Genomic DNA, 22,137 nt, shown 5'->3' on the forward strand with positions numbered 1-22,137 from the left:
AATTTGAACTTTTTGCGTGCCTTCTTCATAATAGAGAAGAAAATCCTGAGGATAAGTTATTATCACCCGCTCTCATTCGATCCCAAACTAACCTTCGACTTGGTTTTTGGACTACTTATGCCAAAACCAAAGATCCCACTCAACCTTTAAGTGAAGAAGAAGAGTTTACTCAAGCCTTAGGCTTCCCACCGATCCACAAATATGATCCCGCTCCCTCTCGACCCCGAACCACTAAATGGTCAAAAGTTCCAAAGTATCTTCTCGATGATAGTGAAGAATGGTTGAGATTATCTCAAGGTAGATATGAATTCAACCGACCTCTCAGCTCACTATCGACATCCCATGATACTGGTGGTCGAATCAATCCATTTATTAAAATTAATCCTCTCACGTCTAAGTGATGAAGAACAAGAAAATGTTCGACAATCAATTAATTGGTTTCAATTTCATTGAGAAATTTCTCTGAAACCGAAGTTACTCCAACAACCACTGACCCCCAAAAGCTCATTCAAAGAGCTAATAGACGAAATAAAGCCACCAATATATTCAACCATATTACATATTTTGAGATCGAAGATCTTAAATTCAAACATCAACAATTGATTAAGGATAATATGGACGATAATCTTGATAAATTAAATGTCTACTCAATACATGCCGCTTATGTTAGAAATCGAAGATCTAATTCATCCGGTGAAATCGTTTTCGCCCCACATCCAGTATGGATTGTGATTATCGATGGAAATTGTGAAATCGTATATGAAACTCTTATCCATTATGTTTCAGTCGATTACATGGACACCAAATATCACGGACTTCGTATCGAAGATATTAAATTTGGTAAAAATCTTGGATCTGTTAGAGATCAAGTGATCACTTATTTGGCCTCAGCCAAGTGTATCGTTGGTGCTGGTCTTTGACATTGTTTCAATCACTCAATTTGCCTCAGTCGAAATTGATATTTTAAGACCAAAGTTAGAGACCATTCATTTCTCTTCTCACCACAGATCATCTCTGCCTCTCCCTGATTTCATTCTTGATTTTTTGGTTACACTATTTCATCCAGACCACATTCTCCCGCTGTTGAAGCTCTGACAAGATACATGGATTCTGGCAAGAAATTGAATCGAAAGTCGCTGAAACTGGTCAAGGAATACACAATCAAGCTCTGAACATTATCTTAGAAACTCAAAAGTTTCTCATCTTCATCAAATTTACTCTAATCTCGTCGCCTCTAAAAAGGCTAATTGGCCACCAAACTGGTCATATTTTCATCATCATGAGACAATTCCAAGTTATGATCAATTTTCATGTGTCTCTCCATCCTCATCATCAACCACATCACCATCACCATCACCATCATCAACCAAAAATACTCATTCCTCTTCAAAAGGAACCATCAGCTCACCAAATCAAAACCCTAATTCAATCAAAGAATCATCTACTAATGATTCATCCATTTTATCGATGCTACTAATTCTACCATCAACTGTTCGTTTCATTATCGATGGTAATCCTGATCCAAATTTACCTGATCCTCTAATTCCTGAACAATCATCTTCCCAAAGATCATCAAACTTCACTCTGAACACCCGATCGGACGAAAATCTCAGAGATGAACTTATTCCAAGATGAACTTCTATCTACAACTTCTAACCCACCATCTAATCCCAATAATTCATCTGAACCATTTAATTCAACCCAAGAATTACTATCAACCCAGGAATCCAGGCAATCATTTGAATCTAGAGATTCATCCCGTCCCTCTGATGCTAATTCCGAAATTCCATCATCTCAAATTGTAGAGATTTATTTTACCCTGTAGGACAGAATAATCGTTCAACAAAGTCCACCAGGAAGGATTCAAAATGCCGTCTTAATGAGGGTACTCCATTTTAACCGTGGAGACTGAAGGGTAGAAAAATCGGAAACCCAATTAACCCTCATATTTGAATCACTCAGTGATTTGTTTCCCTCCATTTTTCTTATTTTCAATTCATTAACTTTTCTAAAGCTCATGCAACTTAATTATGCTTATTCTTGTTTTCGATTTATCTTTAATTTTCATTTACCTGAACTTTGTAAACCTTTCCTTTATTATATCTTAGATATGTAATTGATCATTGAATGATTTCTAAGTTCTAACCAGAACAATTAACTGATTCAATTGTCATTTTACATCTAAAGATGTCTCTTTAAGTTACCAAAATCTTGGTCAATAAGGAAAGAGAATCATTTTCTGTCTATTTTCCTCTTTCTTCTTTCTTTATTGTTAACGCTTTTCAAGCCTAAGAGATTAACAATGGTGAACACTTAGTGTTATCTTCAACCTTAACAATATTGTTAACTATAAATGGTAAAGATGACAAACTCATCATCTCTTTGGATTAGTATTAACACTATTATGTTATTCCCAATTTGATTAATCAAGTTTAATCTCACTTTAAGTTTTCCCTGTTTTATTTCTAAGAAATCTTAATGTTTACCATTGTAACTCTTCAGTTCTAATTCTACTTTCAAAGTAATCACATTAGTGCTCTTCTTGTTACCTTGTGTTCTCATTTTCAATTCTGTTCAATTTCAATAAAACCTAATAGTTTAACTATTTCCGTGTTCCTCACATTTCAACTATTCACAATTCTCATCACTTAGTGATCTCTAATTACTTATTAATAGAGTAATTAATCCCCGAAGAAGAAGATCCTGAAAGAATCTTGGTTTCTGTAGTGAGCAGATTAATCTCCTGAACTCTTATGTTTATATCTTTTAAAGATATCGCTCCTTAGTTTATTTTGGTTCTTCCATTTTGAATTGAAATAAATTTCTCTCCTCACAAAATCTGATAGGAAAAAATTAGCTCAAGAATTAGGATTAAAAGATGCTCAGATAAAATTAATTGTTCCATTCTGCCTTTTGGATTGTCTTTCCTCGTCAATTTATCAATTAATCATGATAAAAACAAGTTTCAAGTTGAAGTCATTATTCAAGTGAATCTTAATCAGCTGTTAGAATAAGGAAATCATTCACTATAGTACAGAATTTGTTGTATTTTTTTGTTTTTAATTAATTAGTTTTCCAATTTTGTCAATTGATTTAAATCTCTGGCTTAAATGGCTTTAAAAAATATCAAAGTAATCGAATTAGCTGGTTTAGCTCCAGCTCCTTTTGTGGGTTAATTTTAAGTGATTTTGGAGCTGAAGTTATTAAAGTTGATAAAAGTTAGTTGACAATAAATTGGTAACTGATTTAGCGATTTAATCAATTTTGTTGATTTCTTTTGCAAGATCGGAGGAGATCCGTTGAAGTGTTTACTAAGTCGAGGCAAAAAAGGCCTTGAAATTGACCTGAAACGTTCGGAAGGGATCAAATTGATGGAGAAACTTTGTTCCAAGGCTGATGTTTTGATCGAACCTTACAGACCTGGGGTCACAATTTAGTCACAATAAGGAAGCGAAATCATTTCTTTCCGATGGGTCACCGATTCCAGCACCAAGATTTAATCGTACTACAGCTAATCCAGTTTTAGTCGAAAGACAAATAGATAATCTTCGTGATTTCCTCGTTGATCATCAACTTGAAAACACAGAAATCGACTATTTAATCAAGAACAATATTGTTGCTCTTCCTCTGACCAACTCGAAACTCTAATCAAATAACCCAATTAATTCAAGTCTATTTTCTCAAAATATAAAAATTAATCAATTATTAATCGTCAATAATTAGCTTGAAGTTTAATTTTCAGGTAAAATATGTTATTGAATCAAATTATTATTCAATACAAGAGAATTGTGATACAACAATTTATTGATTAAAATTGTTAACTTTATTGTTAACGTTTATACGTTTAAATGAGTTTCGAAACTTTTTATGAAGTTCGTTATTTTCCAAATCTGGGCAACTAAGTTGATGAAAAAAATTGATGCTTAAATTTTTTAATCTGCAAAATGTTTTGATTCGATCATCCTTAATTGGCGAATCATTGAAGCTATCAGAAAACACCAATACTGATAAATGAGGGAGTAGTTCGACAATTTTAGTTAATTGTGATTCCGTTAAGGTTCCATCGATTCTAAGATATCGAACATTAGGAAATTTTTCCACAATTGGAATTATATCGTATCCATACTAGAATAAAAATAAAAGAAAATTTTAATATTCAAAATAAAGTTATGATCGATATCAGTGACTTACCGAACAACCAGGATTGATGTATAATCCTTGTAAATTGTGGTTTTTAATGTCACTATTTATTTGGATTATTTCGGTGCCAAGAGGAAGAATCAGAGTGAGATTTCGTAAATTTGGACAAAAGTCTAGAATTCGAGTGATAAAACATAGCCTCGTACAATTATAGATATAGAGAGATTCGAGCTTCTCGAAAATTGGTCCATTGTAGTTGGAAATACGATCTAAAAAAGGGATAAAAAAATCTCGAACTGAACAAACATCAAGAGATGAAGCAAAAACTTACTTAAATGTTCACTATTTCTACTATCGATGAAAAGTAGTTCAATATTGGTCATGGAATCGGCGAAATTCAAAACATGGGACAAATCTATCGTTAAATCTAGACGATTACCAAGACTTTTCAATTTGTTGTGATTACCATAAGCTTGAAAATAATTTTCCACTAGAAGATTAACATTCGTTGTTAAATGTTCGATATTTTCCAAATAGGGTATTATGAATTGAGACAAATTCTCAATGATTGGACATGAATGCGAAAAAATTTGATCATCAATTGTGAAGATCAGTTGAGTGATTGGATTTCCAGTGGCAAGTAAATTCGCTAATGCTGAGCATAAGCATTGTTCGTCATAATTATGAAAATTAAAGAATTTAATTTTCTTTCATAAAACAGAAATTGAATCAATTAATTGGGATTAAATTTTCTAGTCTTTTTCATACCTTAACATTTGGCAGAAATTGAGAGAGTTTAATACTCTCAAGAAGCACGAGGTCATTAGTGAGAATACATTTACCAAACAATTTAGGCTTGACAGGAAACATTTCTAGCGAGAAAGTAGCAATATCTAAATTTAGAAAAATAAAAACAGACCGTCATAAAAATCAACGATCAACAAGAAAAACAAAGAAAATGAATCATCAGTTATCGTTTAACTTACATTTCAAGTAGATAACTTTGCGTAGTCTTATTTGAACTAAATCTCTCCATCGTTTACACACTAATTATCCATAGATCAAGAAGAAACAATTAAAATTAATTAGCAAATTAACTGTAACCACGAGATAAACAATAAAAAATTACTTTTTTCTTACCTTTTGTTAACTTCGGAAACGAACCAAGATCAGAAAATTGGTCAAAAATCACAAGTAAACAATCATCAGGTAAATCATTTAGATTCATATTAATCTTCTAACTATCCTGAGCTCTTTAGATTAAAATGCCATCCATAAAATTAAAAGGGAAAACAAAATGACCGAGATAATTGTTGTCAACAAGTTGTTGATGATTAAGAGCAAAGGGTAAGGCTCAAGATATGTCCGTAAGCTCAACATTCACACTTTAAGCCGATTTTTTTTCGGCTTAGACTGGTGACTTTTTAAGAAAATAAAATTTAATTTAAATTAATTTGGTTAATTAATCTTTTAATTGATCAATTAATAAATAGATGACACTTTCTGGTCAAAAAAGGCGCAAATTAGAGCACATTTACATTATTATTTTTTAAATAATTAAATAAACAATAAATTAAACTCTTTAATTAAAATGGTTTCAACTAAATTAAATTTTGTTAATTTTGATCAATTAATTACTTCCCCTGATGATGAAGTTCCTGGGCTTAATTATGCCATTGATTCTGGATTAATTCCTGACAAATTACCTAAAAACTGTGTTAAGAGTGATTGTGATGGTGTAATGGTATTAGCCAAAATAAAAAGATCGAAACTTGGTAAGGGTTTCATATGTAAAAAGTGTCGATTACAATCAAACTGGACCAAAGGAACAATTTTTGAAAAATCGAAATTGACCATTTTGATGTTGTTGAAGGTCATATTTTGTTGGTGTTCAAACAAATCGCTTATGATGACCGCACTCGACTTAGGCCTCTCCGAGCAAACGATTTCTCTTCACTTCAGCTTATTAAGACAAGTGAGTTTTTCATGATTAGAACAATTTTTTATTAATATTGACAATTTATTTTTTTCTATTAAATATTCTGAATAAGCAAGAAAAATGCAATTGATTAATATATTAAACTTAAATATTGGTTGAGTATTCAAATTAACACGAGAGAAAAAGTTTGCCACTTGTTTGATTTTTTCATTTTTTCGTAACTTTGACAAGATTAGACTTTTGATAAGAATACCGATTTTTCATATAATTTTTATACATCATTCGAAAGTACTCAATTAGACGATTCGGGATCAGTTTTTAGTTTTTTTATACAATCAATAGTTTTCGAGAAATGACCTAAAATGTTTGGTCGATTTTTTCGATAATCGAAAAAATTTCGATTAATCGAAAAGTTCGAACTTTTGATATTAATGATTTTAATTGTTCTTTTTATCAGATGTGTTTTAATATTATGAACAAAAACGAAAAAATGATCGGAGGAATAGGAAAAGAGGTCGAATTGGATGAAACAATGGTTTATAAGCGAAAAAGTAATAAAGGTCGATTAACTAAGAATCAATCGGAACAAGTTTGGGTTTTTGGGGGCATAGAACGACAATCAAAAGTTGCATTTGCTGAAATTGTTCCAGACAGAAAGGAAACCACCTTATTAGAGGTTATTAAAAGGAAAATTTTGCCTGGAACTACAATTTACACGGATGGTTGGAAATCTTATATGAACCTCAATCATCACTATTATTTTCATGACTATGTAAACCATAGCAAGAATTTTTTAAATCCTCTCGACAAAAATGTACATACTCAAACGATCGAACGAACTTGGCGATCTTTAAAAGATCAGATTCCTTCATCGTCGAATGGCCCACATCGAGATGATCATCTAACTGAATTTTTATACAAGAAAAAGTTCCATAGTCGTAAACAGCCTACCCTCAATTTTGAAATAACCTTACAACATTTAAAAAATGATCCATTTTCTATGAATACAGTTGATGATTATTAAAGTGCCTTTTTTATTAGTTAATTAACCAAATTAATTTAAATTAAATTTTATTTTCTTAAAAAGTCACCAGTCTAAGCCGAAAAAAAATCGGCTTAAAGTGTGAATGTTGAGCTTACGGACATATCTTGAGCCTTACCGAGCAAAGAGTATTATAAGAAGAGAGAGCGATCAACAGCAAAAAGAGCTGTTTGGGGATAAATCTCACGCGAGTCGCTACTGTCGTTTTTCTCTTTCTTTTTCCCTTTCTTTTCGTCAACTAAATTGTGTAAAGTTTTCTGAATGATTTTAAGGCCATTTTCAACGAGATTTTAATTGAGCTTGAATTTAACATTAGACCAAAATCTCGTTGAAAAATGGCCTCAAAAACTGTTAGAGTTTAGAACGAATCTTACTAGAATTGGAAATAACTTTATTTAGATGTGTAAGATGGTAGCAAAACAGTACAAAGGTAATATAAAGGGTGAGGGTTAACTTTGATGTAGAGAGTGAACTTGTTAAGTGACTTACTTGTATATTGTCTACACAGACTTTATATACAAAAGAAAAAGGTTACCTTGGTCAAGGTGAATTCACCTTGACGACGAAGAGGGGAATCAACTAATTAATTATAACGATGTACTGATGTACGATGAGGGTTGACGTTACATTAGAATCTTCTAGATCTAACACCGTCCCTTAACGTAAACCTAATTCTCTTGTAAACCTTTCAAGCTTTGTACGTCCGAGGGCTTTCGTTAAAACGTCAGCTATCATAGCGTCAGTGCTAAGATGTGAAACTTGGACGTTTCCTTCCTCGACCTGTTTACGTACATTATGTACTCTTATAGTCCTATAAATAAGATCTACGAAGAGGAGATAAACAACAAGATATACAATATCGTTGATATCAATGGGGTTTTGTTAATGATCCTTCCGCAGGTTCACCTACGGAAACGTTGTTACGATACTTCTCTAAATGATCAAGTTTGAAATTTTTCCAGCACAATCTGACTCTAAGTTTTACCTCATAGTCTAGATTGACCAGTCCGAAGTCCTCACTAAATCATTCAATCGGTAGTAGCGGGCGGTGTGTAAAGGGCAGGACGTAATCAACGCAAGCTAATGACTCACGCTTACTGGGAATTCCTCGTTCATGGGCAATATTAATGCCCAATCCCCATCACGAAATGGGTTCATTACCCACCTTTCGAGCAGGAAACATTTTACACGGTGACCACTTCAGTAGCACGCGTGCGGCCCCGGACAACTAAGGGAATCACAGACCTGTTATTGCTCTGTTTCGTGAGGCTTAAGGCGCCCCTTGTCCCTCTAAGAAGTTTCCAACGTTAAAGAATCAAAATTTTAAAATACTTACCAATAATTTAAAAATGATGATTAATTAGTTTTACAATCACAAATTTAACTATCAAAGAGAAAAATAACATAATAAAAAGAAGCAACAAAATATGTTGACTGGACAACATTTTGAACAAAATTAGAACTCTAACGTTTAAGCCGAAAATTAATATAATAAATTTTATTTATTAGCAGCATCAAGTGATTCACTACAAAACAAAGAACTAGAAAAGTAAACTTTAAAGTATTAGATTGAAATTATTCTTTAAGAAAACGAAAGAAAGTATCAGATACACTTATTAAGCATCAAAAAAAAATCGATATAAACCTCATCAAAATTAAATTCACTTCGAGATAACGATAAATGTCTCTCATTAGTTTTGACACCTCTCAGCACCTTTACGATGTATTAATCCACAGGTTCTGCAATTTATAACGCATCTTTTACAATCTCGGATATGTTTCGGCTCCATACATAAGTGACATCGACGAACCAAATCACAATCATGTCCAAGATTGAAGCGACTTTTACACAGATTACAGTTGTACAAGCCAAAATGGTTGAATAGAAAACATCCTTCTCGTCAAATGTTCCTTCATTTCTTCAAAATATTATAATCAATTTCTTTGTTGATGAGTTAACATATTAAAATATTCTTACCTTTCACTCTGGTTTTAATTTTACCCTAGAACTGTTCAAACTAATATCCATTTCCAAATCATATCGTCCGGTTCACTCATGTAACAAGAACAATTTATTAAAGAACCAAAAAATAAACAAAATAAATGAAAGGAAAACAAACAAAAGGTATATCCACATTTTAAAGAGCAAATTACTTCACTGAGTTAACACTAACTCTGACTAGAAATTTTCAGGACAAGCTTTTCTGTTTAACAATTTTTGACAAAATCATTTTCGAAACTAGAATTAAATTTGAAATTTTAAAATAAAATTGAATAATTAAGACTTTAACTAAGACAAAAATACCAAAAATTTCGAGATTTATTTAATTTAAACTAATCTAGCTTCTTGATTCCAAACGAATAACAAAAGATTGAAATTAAATTGAAATACGGGTAAGATGAGCGTTAATGGTTGGAGGTGGAGCTAATAGTTATCCAACACACTTATCCCTGTGTTTGTTTAAATTAGGTTAGGTTAGGTCTTCATTAAAAGGATCAAAATCGACAGAGGAAGGCCCGGAGGGCCTGGGACAATCAAGCGGGCTCACAATTAACCCAAAATTCAGTTTAATTTTTACATTTTGAGCTATGGACATCAACGATAAGTGTGTTGAATAACCATTGGCTCCACCTCCAATCATTAACGCTCATCTCACCGAAATACGATATTTTGAAATTATCGAATTTTAAATTATTAATTCTGACTCGATGCATGAGCTCGATAGACAAAATCTAACAAGATCTTCCTGTTCTCACAATTAAACAAACCAGTACCATGGATGATCTCAACAACAAGTTTCGAGCACTTTAATGTATCAGGTTTATGTCTACCACCACAATTAGTACACTTCCTGGTTCCGGGTAAACAACCATTTCCATGCCTTGGGTAACCACAGCTTGAATATATTATATTCAATTATTATACCTCGCTGGCCCTAGTGGAGATAAAATTACAAATGGAAGAGGCATCCCAGACGGAAACAATAAATTCTTTCTTTCGTTCGAATGAAACAGTTGAGAGTTGGCTCCAATCCGGTATTACAGTTTATGAGAGACCACATGATGAGGAAATGTGTAAGAGACAAACCTTAGCTCTGGAGATCTTAATTCACAGCTTAGATGATTGTGAAGAGGTGACCTTCAGCAGATTAACATCGATCCCGACATATAATCTCTTATACACTGGCAATCAAATACCGATCGATGAAATTGTAAGCGACTTAATCGAAAATGTTGGCTTCAACACAATTACAGCCCGGAAGAGACCTTGAATACATTTGGCAGGAACTTGATTTCCTTCAAATCAAATCAAAGACGCTTGATTGTTGCAAATGATTTTACTATTCCTCAACAATGACGCTCGAGCGGAAATCACAGACAAAATTGGATGGCAACAATGCTTGATATGCCATTTATTCTTACCAGAAGGAGATGGAATGCCATGACTGTACGGTGATATGCTCAGTATGTAATCGACCATACCATGGACAATCGTATTTCTGTCGATTAACACCGAATGCCGAACTTGTTTGGTGAAAGGTAAACCTTTCAGGCATCCGAGCAATCACCCATCATGTCCGTCTCTGCTGAAATATGCTCAGAATATGTAAACAAAAGTAAGGAGAATTTACCATACTGAGATTATTAACATCCACAGTTGATCCAAGCCATTAATGAGATCGATGGACCAGAAATTGAATTACCATCAACCAATACAACCAGCAAACCCACAAAACCAATCAAAATTTTCTTTCCTTTCTCTGTTCTCTTCCGAATCTTTATGATCACTAATGTTAGACTAATAATCTTGTAATCTTGTAATCCAATTCAACTTAGTTAGAAAATACAAATAAACGTGAAATCAAATGATATCAAGGTCTTGTTATTATATTGTTCACCAATTCACCATTCATTATTCACCAGATTTTTCAATTGTCCTTAAAAAGAGGAAAAGAAATGTAACATAATGTAAACATAACAATCCTGAATGGTAACAATTTGAGTTAAACAATCTAATTATTAGAACAAATTGATATGAAATTTATTTAGCTAATACAAAATATAAACAATTAGCTAATTGTTGATACGATTTTCAATCCAATGAGATTTGATGATTGAAATGATGTTATTATTAATTGAACTACTGGTGTTTGAATCATCAAACTTATTAACTGTTATCATTAATTGTTGATTATTATTATTGAAATTATTTATTATTATCATCTAGATTTAGTATCGGCCAAAATTTAATTGTGATTAGTGTTGATTGTTGATTTAATTTTACACTAATTCCTCCGGAAGAAACCAATTAACCAATAAAGAGAGAGAGAGAAATAAAATATTAAAGTTAAATCGTTAATTGTAATAATTTATTGTTGTAATACAAATAATCTTGTGACTGTGATTACAATCAGTTACAATTGAAGCAGGATGTACTGAATTAAATGAACGATTTTAAAACTAAATCAGTTCCGGTTGATCAAGATCATCGTTGAGTTAATCTAATTAAATTAAATCAATATAACAACAAAACTTGGCTAATATAAGATGATGATTAGTTTATGAAGGTTAATTGTTACAATGAAGTATCATCATTGATTAGATCAACTAACTCAGTGTCTGACAAAATCTAATTGTGATTAGTGTTGATCGTTGATTTAGTTTTACACAATTGCTCAAAAAAAAATTAAGGTTAAATCGCTAATTGTAACAATCTATTGGGTTAATCTAATTGAATTAAATCAATATAACAACAAAACTTGGCCAATATAAGATGTGATTAGTGTATGAAGGTTAATTGTTACAATAAAGTATCACCATTGATTAGATAAACTAATCAAATATGTTGACTAATTGTTGATTGTAAGAAGCAAACATAATCAATGACATAAATGATGAATCAAATCAACAATTAACTAATTGTTAATACGATTTTAATCCATTAAACATTTATGATACTAACAACGACAAGACGAGTTATAAAAGTTCTCAATTAAATTGACAATTAAAGTTAGGTTGAGATGAGAACGATGAAAATTGTTATAATACAATAATAACAATCAATTTTAATCAATAAGATAAACGACTTTTTCCCAATCTAATAAATGAAACAATAAACTGATCAATGGGAAGAATAAACAAACAATTATAATCAATTGCGATCATCATCATCATGATTAAGGGAGTAATTAGTCTATGTGGGGAATTGAGTGGGCAAGTCAATTAAATTGCTACCTTAATCATTTCACTGTGAATAATTAGTTAATATTGTGGAGAACTGTTAATCATTTACTAATTGTGGTTAATTCGATTACTAATCATGATTGGAACTAAATTAAAAAATAACCTGAAAACGATTGAAAGTTAACCATCAATCAAGAGTAAAGAATCATAAACTACCAACACCCGAATTGTGACAGTTAACGAAGATGATCCAACAAGTTATCCAGAGTTATGAGTTATCCAACAATTTAATTTATTCAATTGACTGAACAATTTAAATTGAGTAATAAAATTGTTGAGATTAATCAACTTAAATATATAAATAAATCACTGATTTAATAACTGATTGAATCTAACTTTGTATATTAATTATTTCGATTTGTAATTGTCTAAATGCGTAAAGTCTTTTGGTTATCATTTGTTAAAATTATAATAAAAGTTGCTTTGGACATTCAACAAGATGATTAATCTTAACTCTTTGTGGCAAAACCACAATGAAACAATCCAGTGTAGGTATAAATGGATATACCTAAACCATTACAATTGAAAGTACCACCTAAAATAGAAACAATTTGAAATCTTGAAATCAAAAATGAAACAAAATAAATAATTACTAACCTGAATTTACAATAGAGGAAACAAACTCTGACTTAACAGAAAACCAAACTTTCCCATGATGAGTTTTTACTTCTCACATATGAAAAATCACCATCTCAAGCTCATATTATAACAAAGATTGTTTACCAGAGCATCATCAGAATCCGTTACAAGTGGTCTGTAAATGAAGAAAAGTGGATCCAAGGACTCGATATTTTCAACATGTCCAATATAAACTGTTGCACGAGCTTTCTCCTTAAATTTTTCCATGCAATGAGCAATTATTGGCACCTTCAAATGATCATCCTCGATTTTTATATCCTCAGGTCGAACGATGTACATCTTTAAATTCTCATCATCAAGCAAAAGTGATAATAGTGTGGCCAAAACATTTCGGCTCATTCTCACAGGAAAAAGCTTTAAATAACAAATGGAAGCTTGAATTCGTAAATCAAACAATTTGAACATTTTTCCAGCACAATCTGACTCTAAGTTTTACCTCATAGTCTAGATTGACCAGTCCGAAGTCCTCACTAAATCATTCAATCGGTAGTAGCGACGGGCGGTGTGTACAAAGGGCAGGGACGTAATCAACGCAAGCTAATGACTCACGCTTACTGGGAACTCGTTCATGCACAATAATGCCCAATCCCCATCACGAAATGGGTTCAAGGTTACCCACCTTTCGGAGCAGGAAACATTTTACACGGTGACCACTTCAGTGTAGCACGTGCGGCCCCGGACAACTAAGGGAATCAGACCTGTTATTGCTCTGTTTCGTGAGGCTTAAGGCGCCCTTGTCCTCTAAGAAGTTTCCAACGTTAAAGAATCAAAATTTTAAAATACTTACCAATAATTTAAAAATGATGATTAATTAGTTTTACAATCACAAATTTAACTATCAAAGAGAAAAATAACATAATAAAAAGAAGCAACAAAATATGTTGACTGGACAACATTTTGAACAAAATTAGGAACTCTAACGTTTAAGCCGAAAATTAATATAATAAATTTTATTTATTAAGCAGCATCAAGTGATTCACTACAAAACAAAGAACTAGAAAAGTAAACTTTAAAGTATTAGATTGAAATTATTCTTTAAGAAAACGAAAGAAAGTATCAGATACACTTATTAAGCATCAAAAAAAAATCGATATAAACCTCATCAAAATTAAATTCACTCTTCGAGAGATAACGATAAATGTCTCTCATTAGTTTCTGACACCTCTCAGCACCTTTACGATGTATTAATCCACAGGTTCTGCAATTTATAACGCATCTTTTACAATCTCGGATATGTTTCGGCTCCATACATAAGTGACATCGACGAACCAAATCACAATCATGTCCAAGATTGAAGCGACTTTTACACAGATTACAGTTGTACAAGCCAAAATGGTTGAATAGAAAAACATCCTTCTCGTCAAATGTTCCCTTCATTTCTTCAAAAATATTATAATCAATTTCTTTGTTGATGAGTTAACATATTAAAAATATTCTTACCTTTCACTCTGGTTTCGTTAATTTTACCCTAGAACTGTTCAAACTAATATCCATTTCCAAATCATATCGTCCGGTTCACTCATGTAACAAGAACAATTTATTAAAGAACCAAAAAATAAACAAAATAAATGAAAGGAAAACAAACAAAAGGTATATCCACATTTTAAAGAGCAAATTACTTCACTGAGTTAACACTAACTCTGACTAGAAATTTTCAGGACAAGCTTTTCTGTTTAACAATTTTTTGACAAAAATCATTTTCGAAACTAGAATTAAATTTGAAATTTTAAAATAAAATTGAATAATTAAGACTTTAACTAAGACAAAAATACCAAAAATTTCGAGATTTATTTAATTTAAACTAATCTAGCTTCTTGATTCCAAACGAATAACAAAAGATTGAAATTAAATTGAAATACGGGTAAGATGAGCGTTAATGGTTGGAGGTGAAGCTAATAGTTATTCAACACACTTATCCCTGTGTTTGTTTAAATTAGCTTAGGTTAGGTCTTCATTGAAAGGGTAAACATCGACAGAGGAATGACTGGAGGACTTGAGACAATCAAATGGGTGCTCAATTAACACAACATTCAGCTTGATTTTCACATTTTGAGCTAATGGACGTCAACGATAAGTGGGTTGAATAACCATTGGCTCCACCTCCAATCATTAACGCTCATCTCACCGAAATACGATATTTTGAAATTATCGAATTTTAAATTATTAATTCTGACTCGATGCATGAGCTCGATAGACAAAATCTAACAAGATCTTCCTGTTCTCACAATTAAACAAACCAGTACCATGGATGATCTCAACAACAAGTTTCGAGCACTTTAATGTATCAGGTTTATGTCTACCACCACAATTAGTACACTTCCTGGTTCCGGTAAACAATTTCCATGCCTTGGGTAACAGCTTGAATATATTATATTCAATTATTATACCTCGCTGGCCCTAGTGGAGATAAAATTACAAATGGAAGAGCATCCCAGACGGAAACAATAAATTCTTTCTTTCTGAATGAAACAGTTGAGAGTTGGCTCCAATCCGGTACAGTTTATGAGAGACCACATGGGATGAGGTTCACAATGTTAAGAGACAAACTTAGCTCTGAGATCTTAATTCACAGCTTAGATGATTGTGAAGAGTGACCTTCAGCAGATTAACATCGATCCCGACATATAATCTCTTATACACTGGCAATCAAATACCGATCGATGAAATTGTAAGCGACTTAATCGAAAATGTTGGCTTCAACAATTACAGCCCGGGAAGAGACCTTGAATACATTTGGTGGCAGGAACTTGATTTCCTTCAAATCAAATCAAAGACGCTTGATTGTTGCAAATGATTTTACTCTATTCCTCAACAATGACGCTCGAGCGGAAATCACAGACAAAATTGGATGGCAACAATGCTTGATATGCCATTTATTCTTACCAGAAGGAGATGGAATGCGTCATGACTGTACGGTGGATGATATGTGTCAGTATGTAATCGACCATACCATGGACAATCGTATTTCTGTCGATTAACACCGGCCGAACTTGTTTGGTGAAAGGTAAACCTTTCAGGCATCCGAGCAATCACCCATCATGTCCGTCTCTTGCTGAAATATGAATATGTAAACAAAAGTAAGGGAGAATTTACCATACTGAGATTATTAACATCCACAGTTGATCCAAGCCATTAATGAGATCGATGGACCAGAAATTCGAATTACCATCAACCAATACAAATCAACCAGCAAACCCACAAAACCAATCAAAAATTTTCTTTTCCTTTTCTCTGTTCTCTTCCCGAATCTTTATGATCACTAATGTTAGACTAATAATCTTGTAATCTTGTAATCCAATTCAACTTAGTTAGAAAATACAAATAAACGTGAAATCAAATGATATCAAGGTCTTGTTATTATATTGTTCACCAATTCACCATTCATTATTCACCAGATTTTTCAATTGTCCTTAAAAAGAGGAAAAGAAATGTAACATAATGTAAACATAACAATCCTGAATGGTAACAATTTGAGTTAAACAATCTAATTATTAGAACAAATTGATATGAAATTTATTTAGCTAATACAAAATATAAACAATTAGCTAATTGTTGATATTTTTCAATCCAATGATTTGATGATTGAAATGATGTTATTATTAATTGAACTACTGGTGTTTGAATCATCAAACTTATTAACTGTTATCATTAATTGTTGATTATTATTATTGAAATTATTTATTATTATCATCTAGATTTAGTATCGGCCAAAATTTAATTGTGATTAGTGTTGATTGTTGATTTAATTTTACACTAATTCCTCGGAAGAAACCAATTAACCAATAAAGAGAGAGAGAGAAATAAAATATTAAAGTTAAATCGTTAATTGTAATAATTTATTGTTGTAATACAAATAATCTTGTGACTGTGATTACAATCAGTTACAATTGAAGCAGGATGTACTGAATTAAATGAACGATTTTAAAACTAAATCAGTTCCGGTTGATCAAGATCATCGTTGAGTTAATCTAATTAAATTAAATCAATATAACAACAAAACTTGGCTAATATAAGATGATGATTAGTTTATGAAGGTTAATTGTTACAATGAAGTATCATCATTGATTAGATCAACTAACTCAGTGTCTGACAAAATCTAATTGTGATTAGTGTTGATCGTTGATTTAGTTTTACACTAATTGCTCAAAAAAAAAAAATTAAGGTTAAATCGCTAATTGTAACAATCTATTGGGTTAATCTAATTGAATTAAATCAATATAACAACAAAACTTGGCCAATATAAGATGTGATTAGTGTATGAAGGTTAATTGTTACAATAAAGTATCACCATTGATTAGATAAACTAATCAAATATGTTGACTAATTGTTGATTGTAAGAAGCAAACATAATCAATGACATAAATGATGAATCAAATCAACAATTAACTAATTGTTAATACGATTTTTAATCCATTAAACATTTATGATACTAACAACGACAAGACGAGTTATAAAAGTTTCTCAATTAAATTGACAATTAAAGTTAGTTGTTGAGATGAGAACGATGAAAATTGTTATAATACAATAATAACAATCAATTTTTAATCAATAAGATAAACGACTTTTTCCCAATCTAATAAATGAAACAATAAACTGATCAATGGGAAGAATAAACAAACAATTATAATCAATTGCGATCATCATCATCATGATTAAGGGAGTAATTAGTCTATGGGGTGGTGGGCAAGTCAATTAAATTGCTACCTAATCATTTCACTGAATAATTAGTTAATATTGTGGAGAACTGTTAATCATTTACTAATTGTGGTTAATTCGATTACTAATCATGATTGGAACTAAATTAAAAAATAACCTGAAAACGATTGAAAGTTAACCATCAATCAAGAGTAAAGAATCATAAACTACCAACATAACCCGAATTGTGACAGTTAACGAAGATGATCCAACAAGTTATCCAGAGTTATGAGAGTTATCCAACAATTTAATTTATTCAATTGACTGAACAATTTAAATTGAGTAATAAAATTGTTGAGATTAATCAACTTAAATATATAAATAAATCACTGATTTAATAACTGATTGAATCTAACTTTGTATATTAATTATTTCGATTTGTAATTGTCTAAATGCGTAAAGTAATTTTGGTTATCATTTGTTAAAATTATAATAAAAGTTGCTTTGGACATTCAACAAGATGATTAATCTTAACTCTTTTGTGGCAAAAACCACAATGAAACAATCCAGTGTAGGTATAAATGGATATACCTAAACCATTACAATTGAAAGTACCACCTAAAATAGAAACAATTTGAAATCTTGAAATCAAAAATGAAACAAAATAAATAATTACTAACCTGAATTTACAATAGAGGAAACAAACTCTGACTTAACAGAGAAAACCAAAACTTTCCCATGATGAGTTTCTTTACTTCTCACATATGAAAAATCACCATCTCTCAAGCTCATATTATAACAAAGATTGTTTACCAGAGCATCATCAGAATCCGTTACAAGTGGTCTGTAAATGAAGAAAAGTGGATCCAAGGACTCGATATTTTCAACATGTCCAATATAAACTGTTGCACGAGCTTTCTCCTTAAATTTTTCCATGCAATGAGCAATTATTGGCACCTTCAAATGATCATCCTCGATTTTTATATCCTCAGGTCGAACGATGTACATCTTTAAATTCTCATCATCAAGCAAAAGTGATAATAGTGTGGCCAAAACATTTCGGCTCATTCTCACAGGAAAAAGCTTTAAATAACAAATGGAAGCTTGAATTCGTAAATCAAACAATTTGTTAGTGAATGGATACAAAGAATTAATATTAATTACCCTTCAAATTACTTCACACTTTGTTACTCACCGAAAGCATTAAGTCTACTGTTTACAAAACAATTAAATTTATTAACTAAAACTAATTAAATGATCAGTCAAAACAAATTTTAATGATTTACCAAAACAAATGAAATCTATACACAGATCAAGTAACAAAAAAAGGCCAACTAAAGCTAAGCTGTTACCATGGTAACAACTTACTCTTTTGCGATTTTCAAATTTCAATTTATCTAACTTAAAAATTACCTTCCAACCTCAAAACAATAAATTAAATCTTCATAAATTAATAGTTACTATTACTAATATTTCATTAAATAAGAAAAACTCAATCTTCTATTAAACTCTCTGATTTGAGAACTTAATGCTCTAAACTTTAATTTACTAACAAAACATCAAATGAGGAATCAAGGGTTTACTTGGTATCATCATTGATCCGATAATATGATGTAACCATGACAAGATTAACAATTTTATTAATCTACTCACCATCTACCCTGGTAACTATTAGGTCACTTATAATTCAGAGCTGATCAATTAACTATAAACAATTGAAAGTCACAACCATTTGGATCATCAACACAATCATGAACAATAAGTCAATATTCATTTCATTTACCTGCGAATCAATGATAACAATTAACTAATAATTAAAAATTACTACCTCCTTGCAAATACAATCACATTTTGATTGGTGAAAAATATCTTAATTGTCTAATAATCTCGTTTCTAATGCTTGTAATGTTAATGATCTTAAAGTTAATTTAGAGCCAACAATTAATTTTGACAATGACATTGTATTTATAAATACAAATTATTTAAGATTAAATAATCGTTAATCAATTGTTGAAACCCATCATATGCAAGCAAAAATTAACAAAATTGCAAATTCTAAAATAAAAATGGTTAAACCTCGAATTTTATATTGTTAATTATCTAACTGATTTGACTTTAACCTGAATTATTATACTCATCGTTTCTGTTAAATAATTAAACCACACAATTAAGTCTTTCTATTTAATAAGGTAAAAAATATTTCATTTAATCAAATTGACAATCATTGTAACGATACATCGAATAAGATGAGATCAGTTTAATCACATTCATAGATAAGTGTTAGTTACAATTAGCACCGATGGTTAACTGATCAATCGCTTTTTAAGGTTAGATGATCAACCGGTAGGTCAACAGCATCAGGTTAAGATTAGGTTAGGTCAGGCTAAGGCTCAACAGATTTAATCCTCATGTGCTTTAAATCATTGAATGCAATTAGTTTAGAACAATAATAAATAAGATTAAAATATTCAAATATAATAGCTTCAAAATAATATGGCAATTAACTCCCATCATCAACAATTCACTAACCTTTAACCAAAGGTAAATTAAAATGAGAAACATTTTAATGATCAGCAATAGGAACCAAATAATTATTGTCAAATAATTTTAAATTACCTGACTTAATTATTATGAACAAATTAACAACAACAAATTCATTTTATTTTGACAAACAAAATCACAATTACAAGGAGTAAATAATATAAATTATCCAACCTGAAGATCAATTTTTTAATCAATGATCCCTTAGTTTAGATGAAATAATTTATTAATTCTAAGAAATTAAGTGCTTGTTACTTAACTTTGACGATCTAGTTTGATTCAATGATTATCACCATCACCATCTTAATGATCAATCAACTCTTGAGATTACAATTTAATGAATTAATTAAAAGAAAACAAGAAGCGAAATCAAACCTTATTACCATCAAATATAAATTGATTAACAATTAGTTTAAATATTAAATTGTATCCTTTTCATCATCATTTGATTTTAACCCTTCAGATTACTTACCAAAACGATTCACGAAATACAAAATGATAAAATAACAATTAACCATTTAAGACAATTATTAAAACTTTATTAAGCCAGCATTAAAAAACCTCCTTTATTCCTTAAAGAGGAAAAAGCTTAACCAATTTAATCAAAATTACATCATTAAATAAACATAATCATGATTTATCTGCTCCAAATTAACAGTTAGGAATCTAATATAAACTGGGCAAGTACGATTAAAAGCATTATGCTCAATAGAGTTACAATTAATACACTTTGTCGCACCTCGATTGACACATTGACGACTATTATGACGCTCCGAACAGTATCCAAAACAGTTAAACGATGACACTTTACCTTTGTATGTCCAAACCTACAACAATTGTCGCATGAAACCAAGTCTAGATGATCCAAAGCGTTCAATTTACCGTATGGAGTTTTAATTACTCCCCTCGATTCCTCAAAATGATTCTATTACCAATGCGAGTTTCAATCCTTCCGCGATAACTTACACGGATTGTTAACCATCACTTTAGCAATCAATATATTACTCTTTTTCACTGAACTTACGTCCAAGATAGCAAGTTCGTTAACAATTGGACTTACACGATAACTAATTCCAATAGACATCACGAATTACATATAGAACATAAATAAATCTTATAGAAGTAGACAAATAAAAAACAAAGAGTCAAATAACAAAAATATACAAAATATGACCTATTGAACCGCGAAATATAAAAAATTAACTAACTTAACACATTTTCAATTATGCCGACTACAACTTATAGAAATAATGGATTTTGAAATTGAAACATAAGTAATTAAATACTAACAAAAGAGTATAAATAGAAAAATCTAATCAACAAACCTTCATTGTTAAATCAACAATAAATAGAATCAGTTAAGATACTTTTATACAGTTGTCATACAAAATGGAAATTCAAGATATTCCCACTAACTGGCTCACGTTAAACATCTTCCAGTCCGACATTTTATTACAATTAAAAGTGAAAAACGAACAACTTCAGGACCAGAATTACTAAAATTCATCCACCCATGGCTCGAACAAAACAAAAATATAAAGATGGAAAGAATAATCTATAATAAAAAAATCAAGTTAACATTTGAAAACACTGAGGATAGAGAAACAATTATTCAAAGGATTAATGATACCAGACTCAAAGTTAATTATCAAATATGATGCTGACAAACCGCTGATTAAACTGGATTACAATATTGGAAAAGTCGAAATTGGTAACTTAGACGAAATCCTGGAAAAATGGTTCGAGTCACTCAGGGCACAAAATCCTTGGCCTGACGACTCAAATGTTAACATAAACTGGACCAACTATGACAAAACCTTCATGCAGATTATACTGGAAGTCGACCCTAAAATTCGAAAATTTATAGAATACAATAAAGGTATTATATTCTCTTCACTTGGACCCATGGAACCACATGACGTAAATCCAGTAAGACAATGTGAACGATGTTTCAAGT

At 31.1% G+C, this 22,137-nt stretch overlaps 1 protein-coding gene across 1 annotated transcript; it reads right to left on the reverse strand.

Annotated features, from left to right (window-relative positions):
* Positions 1–3,672: 3,672 nt before the first annotated feature.
* On the reverse strand, positions 3,673–5,506 carry LOC128389484 (uncharacterized). Its single transcript, XM_053349084.1, has 6 exons — positions 5,281–5,506; positions 5,127–5,186; positions 4,909–5,033; positions 4,472–4,847; positions 4,192–4,409; positions 3,673–4,125 (listed from the first exon to the last, which is right to left on the reverse strand). Exons 1-6 carry the CDS (start codon positions 5,366–5,368, stop codon positions 3,802–3,804), a joined length of 1,191 nt encoding a protein of 396 aa, XP_053205059.1. The 5' UTR covers positions 5,369–5,506; the 3' UTR covers positions 3,673–3,801.
* Between the last annotated feature and the right edge of the window lie 16,631 nt (positions 5,507–22,137).

The sequence above is a fragment of the Panonychus citri genome, unplaced genomic scaffold (assembly GCF_014898815.1).
Source record: "Panonychus citri isolate SS breed McGregor unplaced genomic scaffold, ASM1489881v1 Contig00108, whole genome shotgun sequence".
In the NCBI taxonomy this organism is placed as follows: domain Eukaryota; kingdom Metazoa; phylum Arthropoda; class Arachnida; order Trombidiformes; family Tetranychidae; genus Panonychus; species Panonychus citri.

Coding starts and splice junctions, on each gene's coding strand:
- LOC128389484 (XM_053349084.1), bottom strand. CDS start 5,368: ATGAATCTAAATGATTTACCTGATGATTGTTTACTTGTGATTTTTGAC. Junction 5,187..5,280: donor GTTTCCGAAGTTAACAAAAG/GTAAGAAAAAAG, acceptor ATGGATAATTAG/TGTGTAAACGATGGAGAGAT. Junction 4,848..4,908: donor AATTTCTGCCAAATGTTAAG/GTATGAAAAAGA, acceptor GTTTTATGAAAG/AAAATTAAATTCTTTAATTT.